Genomic DNA, 13582 nt, shown 5'->3' with positions numbered 1-13582 from the left:
CAGACTGAGGCAGTGGGCAGTGAGCAGGGAAAGGGCAAACTGAGGCAGTGGGCAGTGAGAGCAGGAAAAGGGCAGACTGAGGTAGTGGACAGTGAGAGCAGGGAAAGGGCAGACTGAGGCAGTGGGCAGAGAGAGCAGGGAAAGGGCAGACTGAGGCAGTGGGCAGTGAGAGCAAGGAAAGGGCAGACTGAGGCAGTGGACAGTGAGAGCAGGGAAAGGGCAGACTGAGGCAGTGGGCAGAGAGAGCAGGGAAAGGGCAGACTGAGGTAGTGGGCAGAGAGAGCAGGGAAAGGGCAGACTGAGGCAGTGGACAGTGAGAGCAGGGAAAGGGCAGACTGAGGCAGTGGGCAGTGAGAGCAGGGAAAGGGCAGACTGAGGCAGTGGGCAGAGAGAAGGGAAAGGGCAGACTGAGGTAGTGGGCAGTGAGCAGGGAAAGGGCAGACTGAGGCAGTGGGCAGTGAGAGCAGGGAAAGGGCAGACTGAGGCAGTGGGCAGTGAGCAGGGAAAGGGCAGACTGAGGCAGTGGGCAGTGAGAGCAGGGAAAGGGCAGACTGAGGCAGTGGGCAGTGAGAGCAGGGAAAGGGCAGACTGAGGCAGTGGACAGTGAGCAGGGAAAGGGCAGACTGAGGCAGTGGGCAGTGAGAGCAGGGAAAGGGCAGACTGAGGTAGTGGACAGTGAGAGCAGGGAAAGGGCAGACTGAGGCAGTGGGCAGTGAGAGCAGGGAAAGGGCAGACTGAGGCAGTGGACAGTGAGCAGGGAAAGGGCAGACTGAGGCAGTGGGCAGTGAGAGCAGGGAAAGGGCAGACTGAGGCAGTGGGCAGAGAGAGCAGGGAAAGGGCAGACTGAGGCAGTGGGCAGTGGGCAGTGAGCAGGGAAAGGGCAGACTGAGGCAGTGTGCAGTGAGCAGGGAAAGGGCAGGCTGAGGCAGTGGGCAGTGAGAGCAGGGAAAGGGCAGACTGAGGCAGTGGGCAGTGGGCAGTGAGCAGGGAAAGGGCAGACTGAGGCAGTGGGCAGTGAGCAGGGAAAGGGCAGACTGAGGCACTGGGCAGTGTGAGAAGGGAAAGGGCAGACTGAGGCAGTGGACAGTGAGCAGGGAAAGGGCAGACTGAGGCAGTGGGCAGTGAGAGCAGGGAAAGGGCAGACTGAGGTAGTGGACAGTGAGAGCAGGGAAAGGGCAGACTGAGGTAGTGGGCAGTGAGCAGGGAAAGGGCAGACTGAGGCAGTGGGCAGTGAGAGCAGGGAAAGGACAGACTGAGGCAGTGGGCAGTGAGCAGGGAAAGGGCAGACTGAGGCAGTGGACAGTGAGAGCAGGGAAAGGGCAGACTGAGGTAGTGGGCAGTGAGCAGGGAAAGGGCAGACTGAGGTAGTGGGCAGTGAGAGCAGGGAAAGGGCAGACTGAGGCAGTGGACAGTGAGAGCAGGGAAAGGGCAGACTGAGGTAGTGGACAGTGAGAGCAGGGAAAGGGCAGACTGAGGCAGTGGACAGTGAGCAGGGAAAGGGCAGACTGAGGTAGTGGGCAGTGAGAGCAGGGAAAGGGCAGACTGAGGCAGTGGGCAGTGAGCAGGAAAAGGGCAGACTGAGGTAGTGGGCAGTGAGAGCAGGGAAAGGGCAGACTGAGGCAGTGGACAGTGAGCAGGGAAAGGGCAGACTGAGGCAGTGGACAGTGAGCAGGGAAAGGGCAGACTGAGGTAGTGGGCAGTGAGCAGGGAAAGGGCAGGCTGAGGTAGTGGGCAGTGAGAGCAGGGAAAGGGCAGACTGAGACAGTGGGCAGAGAGAGCAGGGAAAGGGCAGACTGAGGCAGTGGGCAGAGAGAGCAAGGAAAGGGCAGACTGAGGCAGTGGGCAGAGAGAGCAGGGAAAGGGCAGACTGAGGTAGTGGACAGTGAGAGCAGGGAAAGGGCAGACTGAGGCAGTGGGCAGAGAGAGCAGGAAAAGGGCAGACTGAGGCAGTGGGCAGTGAGAGCAGGGAAAGGGCAGACTGAGGCAGTGGGCAGAGAGAGCAGGAAAAGGGCAGACTGAGGCAGTGGGCAGTGAGAGCAGGGAAAGGGCAGACTGAGGCACTGGGCAGAGAGAGCAGGGAAAGGGCAGACTGAGGCAGTGGACAGTGAGCAGGGAAAGGGCAGACTGAGGCAGTGGGCAGAGAGAGCAGGGAAAGGGCAGACTGAGGCAGTGGGCAGTGAGAGCAGGGAAAGTGCAGACTGAGGCAGTGGGCAGAGAGAGCAGGGAAAGGGCAGACTGAGGCAGTGGGCAGTGAGAGCAGGGAAAGGGCAGACTGAGGCAGTGGGCAGTGAGCAGAGAAAGGGCAGACTGAGGCAGTGGACAGTGAGAGCAGGGAAAGGGCAGACTGAGGTAGTGGGCAGTGAGAGCAGGGAAAGGGCAGACTGAGGTAGTGGGCAGTGAGCAGGGAAAGGGCAGACTGAGGCAGTGGGCAGTGAGCATGGAAAGGGCAGACTGAGGTAGTGGGCAGTGAGAGCAGGGAAAGGGCAGACTGAGGCAGTGGGCAGTGAGAGCAGGGAAAGGGCAGACTGAGGCAGTGGACAGTGAGCAGGGAAAGGGCAGACTGAGGCAGTGGGCAGTGAGAGCAGGGAAAGGGCAGACTGAGGCAGTGGGCAGTGAGAGCAGGGAAAGAGCAGACTGAGGCAGTGGGCAGTGAGAGCAGAGAAAGGGCAGACTGAGGCAGTGGGCAGAGAGAGCAGGGAAAGGGCAGACTGAGGTAGTGGGCAGTGAGCAGGGAAAGGGCAAACTGAGGCAGTGGGCAGTGAGAGCAGGGAAAGGGCAGACTGAGGTAGTGGACAGTGAGAGCAGGGAAAGGGCAGACTGAGGCAGTGGGCAGTGAGAGCAGGGAAAGGGCAGACTGAGGCAGTGGACAGAGAGAGCAGGGAAAGGGCAGACTGAGGCAGTGGACAGTGAGAGCAGGGAAAGGGCAGACTGAGGCAGTGGGCAGAGAGAGCAGGGAAAGGGCAGACTGAGGCAGTGGACAGTGAGAGCAGGGAAAGGGCAGACTGAGGCAGTGGGCAGAGAGAGCAGGGAAAGGGCAGACTGAGGCAGTGGGCAGTGAGAGCAGGGAAAGGGCAGACTGAGGCAGTGGGCAGTGAGAGCAGGGAAAGGGCAGACTGAGGCAGTGGACAGTGAGCAGGGAAAGGGCAGACTGAGGCAGTGGGCAGTGAGAGCAGGGAAAGGGCAGACTGAGGCAGTGGGCAGTGAGAGCAGGGAAAGGGCAGACTGAGGCAGTGGACAGTGAGCAGGGAAAGGGCAGACTGAGGCAGTGGGCAGAGAGAGCAGGGAAAGGGCAGACTGAGGCAGTGGGCAGTGAGAGCAGGGAAAGGGCAGACTGAGGCAGTGGGCAGTGGGCAGTGAGCAGGGAAAGGGCAGACTGAGGCAGTGTGCAGAGAGAGCAGGGAAAGGGCAGGCTGAGGCAGTGGGCAGTGAGAGCAGGGAAAGGGAAGACTGAGGCAGTGGATAGTGAGCAGGAAAAGGGCAGACTGAGGCAGTGGGCTGTGAGAGCAGGGAAAGGGCAGACTGAGGTAGTGGACAGTGAGAGCAGGGAAAGGGCAGACTGAGGTAGTGGGCAGTGAGCAGGGAAAGGGCAGACTGAGGCAGTGGGCAGAGAGAGCAGGGAAAGGGCAGACTGAGGCAGTGGGGAGAGAGCAGGGAAAGGACAGACTGAGGCAGTGGGCAGTGAGCAGGGAAAGGGCAGACTGAGGCAGTTGGCAGTGAGAGCAGGGAAAGGACAGACTGAGGCAGTGGGCAGTGAGCAGGGAAAGGGCAGACTGAGGCAGTGGGCAGAGAGAGCAGGGAAAGGGCAGACTGAGATAGTGGACAGTGAGAGCAGGGAAAGGGCAGACTGAGGCAGTGGGCAGTGAGAGCAGGGAAAGGGCAGACTGAGGTAGTGGGCAGTGAGCAGGGAAAGGGCAGACTGAGGTAGTGGGCAGTGAGAGCAGGGAAAGGGCAGACTGAGGCAGTGGACAGTGAGAGCAGGGAAAGGGCAGACTGAGGTAGTGGACAGTGAGCAGGGAAAGGGCAGACTGAGGCAGTGGGCAGTGAGCAGGGAAAGGGCAGACTGAGGTAGTGGGCAGTGAGAGCAGGGAAAGGGCAGACTGAGGCAGTGGACAGTGAGCAGGGAAAGGGCAGACTGAGGCAGTGGACAGTGAGCAGGGAAAGGGCAGACTGAGGCAGTGGGCAGAGAGAGCAGGGAAAGGGCAGACTGAGGCAGTGGGCAGAGAGAGCAGGGAAAGGGCAGACTGAGGCAGTGGGCAGAGAGAGCAGGGAAAGGGCAGACTGAGATAGTGGACAGTGAGAGCAGGGAAAGGGCAGACTGAGGCAGTGGGCAGAGAGAGCAGGGAAAGGGCAGACTGAGGCAGTGGGCAGTGAGAGCAGGGAAAGGGCAAACTGAGGCACTGGGCAGAGAGAGCAGGGAAAGGGCAGACTGAGGCAGTGGACAGTGAGCAGGGAAAGGGCAGACTGAGGCAGTGGGCAGAGAGAGCAGGGAAAGGGCAGACTGAGACAGTGGGCAGTGAGAGCAGGGAAAGGGCAGACTGAGGCAGTGGGCAGTGAGAGCAGGGAAAGGGCAGACTGAGGCAGTGGACAGTGAGCAGGGAAAGGGCAGACTGAGGCAGTGGGCAGTGAGAGCAGGGAAAGGGCAGACTGAGGCAGTGGGCAGAGAGAGCAGGGAAAGGGCAGACTGAGGCAGTGGACAGTGAGCAGGGAAAGGGCAGACTGAGGCAGTGGGCAGTGAGCAGGGAAAGGGCAGACTGAGGTAGTGGACTGTGAGCAGGGAAAGGGCAGACTGAGGCAGTGGGCAGTGAGAGCAGGGAAAGGGCAGACTGAGGCAGTGGGCAGAGAGAGCAGGGAAAGGGCAGACTGAGGCAGTGGGCAGTGAGCAGGGAAAGGGCAGACTGAGGTAGTGGGCAGAGAGAGCAGGGAAAGGGCAGACTGAGGCAGTGGACAGTGAGCAGGGAAAGGGCAGACTGAGGCAGTGGACAGTGAGCAGGGAAAGGGCAGACTGAGGCAGTGGGCAGTGAGAGCAGGGAAAGGGCAGACTGAGGCAGTGGGCAGAGAGAGCAGGGAAAGGGCAGACTGAGGCAGTGGGCAGTGAGCAGGGAAAGGGCAGACTGAGGTAGTGGGCAGAGAGAGCAGGGAAAGGGCAGACTGAGGCAGTGGACAGTGAGCAGGGAAAGGGCAGACTGAGGCAGTGTGCAGTGAGAGCAGGGAAAGGGCAGACTGAGGCAGTGTGCAGTGAGCAGGGAAAGGGCAGACTGAGGCAGTGGACAGTGAGCAGGAAAAGGGCAGACTGAGGCAGTGGGCAGTGAGAGCAGGGAAAGGGCAGACTGAGGTAGTGGACTGTGAGAGCAGGGAAAGGGCAGACTGAGGTAGTGGGCAGTGAGCAGGGAAAGGGCAGACTGAGGCAGTGGGCAGAGAGAGCAGGGAAAGGGCAGACTGAGGCAGTGGGCAGTGAGAGCAGGGAAAGGGCAGACTGAGGCAGTGGGGAGAGAGCAGGGAAAGGACAGACTGAGGCAGTGGGCAGTGAGCAGGGAAAGGGCAGACTGAGGTAGTGGACAGTGAGAGCAGGGAAAGGGCAGACTGAGGTAGTGGGCAGTGAGAGCAGAGAAAGGGCAGACTGAGGTAGTGGGCAGTGAGCAGGGAAAGGGCAGACTGAGGCAGTGGGCAGTGAGCAGGGAAAGGGCAGACTGAGGTAGTGGGCAGTGAGAGCAGGGAAAGGGCAGACTGAGGCAGTGGGCAGGGAGAGCAGGGAAAGGGCAGACTGAGGCAGTGGACAGTGAGCAGGGAAAGGGCAGACTGAGGCAGTGGACAGTGAGCAGGGAAATGGCAGACTGAGGTAGTGGGCAGTGAGCAGGGAAAGGGCAGACTGAGGCAGTGGACAGTGAGCAGGGAAAGGGCAGACTGAGGCAGTGGACAGTGAGCAGGGAAAGGGCAGACTGAGGTAGTGGGCAGTGAGACCAGGGAAAGGGCAGACTGAGGCAGTGGGCAGAGAGAGCAGGGAAAGGGCAGACTGAGGCAGTGGGCAGTGAGCAGGGAAAGGGCAGACTGAGGCAGTGGGCAGAGAGAGCAGGGAAAGGGCAGACTGAGGCAGTGGGCAGTGAGAGCAGGGAAAGGGCAGACTGAGGCAGTGGGGAGAGAGCAGGGAAAGGACAGACTGAGGCAGTGGGCAGTGAGCAGGGAAAGGGCAGACTGAGGCAGTGGACAGTGAGAGCAGGGAAAGGGCAGACTGAGGTAGTGGGCAGTGAGAGCAGAGAAAGGGCAGACTGAGGTAGTGGGCAGTGAGCAGGGAAAGGGCAGACTGAGGCAGTGGGCAGTGAGCAGGGAAAGGGCAGACTGAGGTAGTGGGCAGTGAGAGCAGGGAAAGGGCAGACTGAGGCAGTGGGCAGGGAGAGCAGGGAAAGGGCAGACTGAGGCAGTGGACAGTGAGCAGGGAAAGGGCAGACTGAGGCAGTGGACAGTGAGCAGGGAAATGGCAGACTGAGGTAGTGGGCAGTGAGCAGGGAAAGGGCAGACTGAGGCAGTGGACAGTGAGCAGGGAAAGGGCAGACTGAGGCAGTGGACAGTGAGCAGGGAAAGGGCAGACTGAGGTAGTGGGCAGTGAGACCAGGGAAAGGGCAGACTGAGGCAGTGGGCAGAGAGAGCAGGGAAAGGGCAGACTGAGGCAGTGGGCAGAGAGAGCAGGGAAAGGGCAGACTGAGGCAGTGGGCAGTGAGCAGAGAAAGGGCAGACTGAGGCAGTGGACAGTGAGAGCAGGGAAAGGGCAGACTGAGGCAGTGGGCAGTGAGCAGGGAAAGGACAGACTGAGGTAGTGGACAGTGAGAGCAGGGAAAGGGCAGACTGAGGCAGTGGGCAGAGAGAGCAGGGAAAGGGCAGACTGAGGCAGTGGGCAGTGAGAGCAGGGAAAGGGCAGACTGAGGCAGTGGGCAGTGAGAGCAGGGAAAGGGCAGACTGAGGCAGTGGACAGTGAGCAGGGAAAGGGCAGACTGAGGTAGTGGGCAGAGTGAGCAGGGAAAGGGCAGACTGAGGCAGTGGACAGTGAGCAGGGAAAGGGCAGACTGAGGCAGTGGGCAGAGAGAGCAGGGAAAGGGCAGACTGAGGCAGTGGGCAGAGAGAGCAGGGAAAGGGCAGACTGAGGCAGTGGACAGTGAGCAGGGAAAGGGCAGACTGAGGTAGTGGGCAGAGTGAGCAGGGAAAGGGCAGACTGAGGTAGTGGGCAGTGAGCAGGGAAAGGGCAGACTGAGGCAGTGGGCAGTGAGAGCAGGGAAAGGGCAGACTGAGGTAGTGGACAGTGAGAGCAGGGAAAGGGCAGACTGAGGCAGTGGACAGTGAGAGCAGGGAAAGGGCAGACTGAGGCAGTGGACAGTGAGCAGGGAAAGGGCAGACTGAGGCAGTGGGCAGAGAGAGCAGGGAAAGGGCAGACTGAGGCAGTGGACAGTGAGCAGGGAAAGGGCAGACTGAGGCAGTGGGCAGAGAGAGCAGGGAAAGGGCAGACTGAGGCAGTGGACAGTGAGCAGGGAAAGGGCAGACTGAGGTAGTGGGCAGAGAGAGCAGGGAAAGGGCAGACTGAGGCAGTGGGCAGAGAGGGCAGGGAAAGGGCAGACTGAGGTAGTGGGCAGTGAGAGCAGGGAAAGGGCAGACTGAGGCAGTGGGCAGTGAGCAGGGAAAGGGCAGACTGAAATAGTGGGCAGTGAGAGCAGGGAAAGGGCAGACTGAGGCAGTGGGCAGTGAGAGCAGGGAAAGTGCAGACTGAGGCAGTGGGCAGTGAGAGCAGGAGCAGGAACAGGCTACAAGGTGATGAGAGTTGGCAGCAGTGTGTGTGTGTGTCTGTGTTTATGTGTGTGTTTATGTCTGTATGTATGTTTATGTCTGTGTGGGTGCATCTGTGTGTCTATGTGTGTGGTTATGTCTGAGTCTGCGTGTCTATGTGTGTGGTTATGTCTGTGTATGTGTGTCTATGTGTGTGTCCGTCTGTGTGTGTGCCTGTTTGTGTGTCTGTGTGAGTGTGTCTCTGTGTGTCTGTGTGAGTGTGTCTGTGTGTGTGTGTGTGTGTGTGTGTGTTTGTGTGTCTATGTGTGTGTGGGTGTGTGCATTTCTGTCTGTGTGTGTTTGTGAGTCTGTGTCTGTGTGTGTGGGTGGATGTGTGTATACGTATGTTCATGTGTGTGTTTATGTCTGTGTGGGTGTGCCTGTGTGTCTGTGTGGGTGTGCCTGTGTGTGTCTGTGTGTGTGTGGGGGTGGGGGTGTGTCTGTTTGTCTGTCTGCATGTGTGTGTTTGTGAGTCTGTGTGTGTGTCTATGTGTGCGCGGGTATGTGTGTGTGTTTATGTCTGTGTGGGTGTGTCTGTGTGAGTCTGTCTGTGTGTGTTTGTGTGTCTGTGTGTGTGCGTCTATGTGTGTGTGGGTGTGTCTGTGCGTGTGTGTATCTATGCGTGTGTGGGTGTGTGTGTCTGGGTCTGCGTGTGTTTGTCTGTGGATGTGTGTGTCTATGAATGTGTGTGTGTCTGTGTACATGTTTGTGTGTATGTGTGTGTCTATGGATGTGTGTGTCTGTGAGTGTGTTTGTGTGTCTCTGGGTGTGTGTGTCTGTGCATGTCCGTGTGTGTGTATGGGTGTGTGTGTGTCTGTGTGTGCATGTGTGTGTGTCTGTGCGTATCTGTGTGTCTGTGTATGTGTGTGTGTGTCTGTGGATGTGTGTGTCTGTGTGTGTGTTTGTGTGGGTGCGTGTGTGTCTGTGGATGTGTGTATCTGTGTATGCGTGTGTGTCTATGGATGTGTGTCTGTGTGTGTGTCTGTGGATGTGTGTGTCTGTGTGTGTGTTTGTGTGTGTCTGTGGGTGTGTGTGTGTCTGTAGATGTGTGTATCTGTGTATGTGTGTGTGTCTGTGGATGTGTGTGTCTGTGTGTGTGTGCCTTTGGGTATGATTGTGTGTGTGTGTTTGTGTGTGTCTGTTGGTGTGTGTGTGTGTATGTCTGTGTGTGCATGTGTATGTGTGTATTTTTCCCCTCAGTAATAAAGATTCTGTACCTCAGTATCTTTGTACCTACGAAGGCACTGTAAGTGGCACCTTTTAAACTTTTCACTGTACCCACATGATTACATGTGAGAATAAACCTAACATAGTTCATTTAAACAACTCAGTGGAGGAGGAGGAGGCCCCATAAGTATCCCCATCCTCAATTATGGACGAGCCCAACACATCAGTGAAATAGGTAAGGCTAAGGTATTTGCAGCAATCTTCAACCAGAAGTGCTGAGCTAATGACCCATCTCAGCCTCCTCCAGTGGTGTCCGTCTTTCGCCAATTTGATTCACTCCGTGTGACCTTTACACCGCTGAGGCTAAACGCCAGCTCGCGGACACCTCCTCCTACTGCCCCCTTGACCATGACCCCACCTCCCACCACCAAACCATCATCTCCCAGACCATCCAGAACCTCATCACCTCAGGGGATCACCCATCCACCGCCTCCAACCTCATAGTCCCACAACCTCCCACAACCGTTTCTACCTCCTGCCCAAAATCCACAAACCTGACTGTCCCTGCTGGCCCATTGTCTCAGCCTGCTCCTGCCCCACCGAACTCATCTCTGCATACCTCGACACGGTCCTGTCCCCCTTAGTCCAAGAACTCCCCACCTACGTTCGGGACACCACCCACGCTCTCCACCTCCTCCATGATTTTCGCTTCCCCGGTCCCCAACGCCTTATCTTCACCATGGACATCCAATCGCTGTACACCTCCATCCCCCATCACGAAGGACTTAAAACCCTCCGCTTCTTCCTTTCCCGCCGTACCAACCAGTACCCTTCTACTGACACCATCCTTCGACTGACTGAACTGGTCCTCACCCTGAACAACTTCTCTTTCCAATTCTCCCACTTCCTCCAAACCAAAGGAGTAGCCATGGGCACCCGCATGGGCCCCAGCTATGCCTGCCTCTTCGTAGGATATGTGGAACAGTCCATCTTCCGCAGCTACACTGGCACCACCCCCCACCTTTTCCTCCGCTACATCGATGACTGTATCGGCGCTGCCTCGTGCTCCCACGAGGAGGTTGAACAGTTCATCCACTTTACCAACACCTTCCACCCCGACCTCAAATTCACCTGGACCGTCTCAGACTCCTCCCTCCCCTTCCTAGACCTTTCCATTTCTATCTCAGGTGACCGAATCGACACGGACATCTACTATAAATCGACCGACTCCCACAGCTGCCTAGACTACACCTCCTCCCACCCTGCCCCCTGTAAAAACGTCATCCCATATTCCCAATTCCTTCGTCTCCGTCGCATCTGCTCCCAGGAGGACCAGTTCCAAAACTGTACAACCCAGATGGCCTCCTTCTTCAAGGACCGCAATTTCCCACCAGATGTAGTCGACGATTCCCTCCACCGCATCTCCTCCACTTCCCGCTCCTCCGCCCTTGAGCCCCGCCCCTCCAAACGCCACCAGGACAGAACCCCACTGGTCCTCACCTACCACCCCACCAACCTCCATGTACAACGTATCATCCACCGTCATTTCCGCCACCTCCAAACGGACCCCACCACCAGTGATATATTTCCCTCCCCTCCCCTATCAGTGTTCCGAAAAGACCACTCCCTCCGTGACTCCCTCATCAGGTCCACACCCCCCACCAACCCAACCTCCACTCCCGGCACCTTCCCCTGCAACCGCAAGAAATGCAAAACTTGCGCCCACACCTCCCCCCTCACTTCCCACCAAGGCCCCAAGGGACACTTCCATATCCGTCACAAATTCACCTGCACCTCCACACACATCATCTATTGCATCCGCTGCACCCGATGTGGCCTCCTCTATATTGGTGAGACAGGCCGCCTACTTGCGGAACGTTTCAGAGAACACCTCTGGGACACCCGGACCAACCAACCCAACCACCCCGTAGCCCAACACTTTAACTCCCCCTCCCACTCCACCAAGGACATGCAGGTCCTTGGACTCCTCCATTGCCAGACCATGGCAACACGACAGTTGGAGGAAGAGCGCCTCATCTTCTGCCTGGGAACCCTCCAACCACAAGGGATGAACTCAGACTTCTCCAGTTTCCTCATTTCCCCTCCCCCCACCTTGTCTCAGTCAAACTCCTCAAACTCAGCACCGCCTTCCTAACCTGCAAATATCTTCCTGACCTCTCCGCCCCCACCCCACTCCGGCCTATCACCCTCACCTTGACCTCCCTCCACCTATTGCATTTCCAAAGCCCCTCCCCCAAGTCCCTCCTCCCTACCTTTTATCTTAGCCTGCTGGACACACTTTCCTCATTCCTGAAGAAGGGCTTATGCCCGAAACGTCGATTCTCCTGTTCCTTGGATGCTGCCTGACCTGCTGCGCTTTTCCAGCAACACATTTTCAGCTCTGATCTCCAGCATCTGCAGCTCTCACTTTATCTCACTCCATTTGATATCAAGAAATAGTGGAAGACACTGGATACTGCAAAAACTATGGTCTCTGACAACATTCCAGCAACAGTACTACAGGTTGTGCCCCAGAACTTGCCACTCTGCTAGCCAAGGTCTTCCAGTAAAGTTACAACACTGGCATCTACCTGACAATGTGGAAAATTGCCCTGTTACATAAAAGCAGGACCAATCCAACCCAGGCAAATACTGTCCCCATCAGTCTACTCTCGATCATCAGTAAAGTGATGGAAGGTGTCATCTACAGAGTTATCAAGCAGCACCTGCTCAGTAATAACCTGCTCAGTGACGCCCAGTTTGGGTTCCCCCAGGGCCATTCAGCTCCTGACCTTATTACAGCCTTGGTTCAAACATCGACAAAAGGGCTGGATTCCAATGGCAGGTGAGAGTGACAGCCCTTGACATTCAACTGAGTGATCAAGAAACCCTTACAAACCTGGAATTAATGGGTACCAGGGGACTAATTCTCTGTTGGTCAGAGTCATACTTGACACATAGGTCATAGTTGTTGGAGGTCGGTCATCTTAGCTCCGGTACATTTCTGTGGGAGTTCCTCAGGGCAGTGTCCAAGGACCAACCATATTCAGATGCTTCATCAATGCCCTTCTCTCCATCCTAAGGTCAGAAAGAGAGATGTTCACCGATGATTGCGCAATGGTCAGCATCATTTGCGACTCCTCTGATACTGAAGCAGTCCATGTTCAAATGCAACAAGATCTGGACAGTATCCAGGCTTGGGCTGACAAATGGCAAGTAACATTCGTGCCACACAAATGCAAGCTATAGCCATCACCAATAAAAGACAATCTAACCACCACCCCTAGACAATAATGGAGTTACAGTCACGCTGAATCCCCCACTGTCAACATCCTGGGAGTTATCATTGATCAGAAACTCAACTGAATTTGCCACATGAACACAGTGGCTACAGAGCAAGTCAGAGGCTTGGAATCCTGTGGCGAGTAACTCACCTCTTGACTCCCCAAAACCTGTTCACCATCTACAAGGCACAAGTCAGGAGTGTGATGGAACACTCCCCATTTGCCTGGATGGGTGCCGCTCTAACAACACTCAAGAAGCTTGACACCATCCAGGACAAAGCAGCCCAGCACCACATCCACAAATATCCCCTCCCCCCACCACCAACGCTCAGTAACAGCAGTGTGTACCATCTACAAGATGCACTGCAGTAATTCACCAAAGATCCTCAGACAGCACCTTCCAAATCCACGACCCCTTCCATCCAGAAGTACAAGGGCACCACCTCCTACAAGTTCCCCTCCATCCTGACTTGGAAATATATCATCATTCCTTCACTTTTGCTGGGTCAAACTCCTGGAATTCTCTTCCTAATGGCTTTGTGAGTCAACAGCAATTCAAGAAGGCAGCTCACCACCTATTTCTCAAGGGCAACGATGGAGGGGTCTTAAAAATGGCGGCCAGCGACATCCACAAATGAATATGAGTACAACCGGTGTAAAGTTTCCTCCTGAGTCCCATTGAGTAAAAGGTGCTTTGAGGCTTTTGAAAGGTGTAAGTGGCAGAAAAATAATATATATATATATATCAGTGAGAGGAGAAAGCAAAGCTGGCAATATCTGACTTGTTGTGCATCGAAAGAATGACTTAGATTCAGAGGTCAGGTAAATCAGTCTCACATAATGGGACTGAAGCACAAATGTTTTTGAAACTTAAGATGAAACTCTGAGCAATTTTCTGTGCAGCTGGATCAGTGAGTGACTACAATACACATTTAACGTCGGCTTCATTCTAAACGGATCATAGCAGGGACAGTCTTTATCAGAGGGATAGGGGAGAAAGGCTAAGCAGTGTGAACAGCCATTATACTCACCATGTCTACTGCATTTGCAACAAGTATCAGTCGTCGCTTAACAGCATCAATATCATCGCCCAAATTCTGATACTAAAAGGAAACCAAATGATTGGTGATAATTCAGTGAGCAAAATAACAATCTGCACTCCTCTTGATACCAACCACTTTCCCATAATCCCAACTTCAATTGTAATGTCTCTGACTACAATTTCAATGTTCCCAATCACAATGAGGGGTGATAGATATAGGGCAGATGTCAGAGGTAGGTTCTTTATTCAGAGAGTATTAGGGGTGTGCAACAGTAGGAGACTC

At 55.8% G+C, this 13582-nt stretch overlaps 1 protein-coding gene across 1 annotated transcript in view; it reads right to left on the bottom strand.

The window, feature by feature from the left end:
- Positions 1 to 13582, bottom strand: part of LOC148152293 (disintegrin and metalloproteinase domain-containing protein 12-like) — a 236154-nt gene that overhangs the window by 158816 nt on the left and 63756 nt on the right. Inside the window, exon 8 of the mRNA XM_087985877.1 lies at positions 13289 to 13360. Within this exon, the coding sequence (XP_087842003.1) occupies positions 13289 to 13360 (72 nt within the window). The remainder of the gene's footprint in view (positions 1 to 13288; positions 13361 to 13582) is intronic.

Source organism: Chiloscyllium plagiosum, unplaced genomic scaffold (assembly GCF_037043375.1).
Source record: "Chiloscyllium plagiosum isolate Xiang-an unplaced genomic scaffold, Cpla_swu_hap1 HiC_scaffold_1, whole genome shotgun sequence".
In the NCBI taxonomy this organism is placed as follows: Eukaryota; Metazoa; Chordata; class Chondrichthyes; order Orectolobiformes; family Hemiscylliidae; genus Chiloscyllium; species Chiloscyllium plagiosum.
The sequence above is the reverse complement of the archived record's forward strand: the minus strand, read 5'-3'. Positions and strand labels throughout refer to the sequence as shown.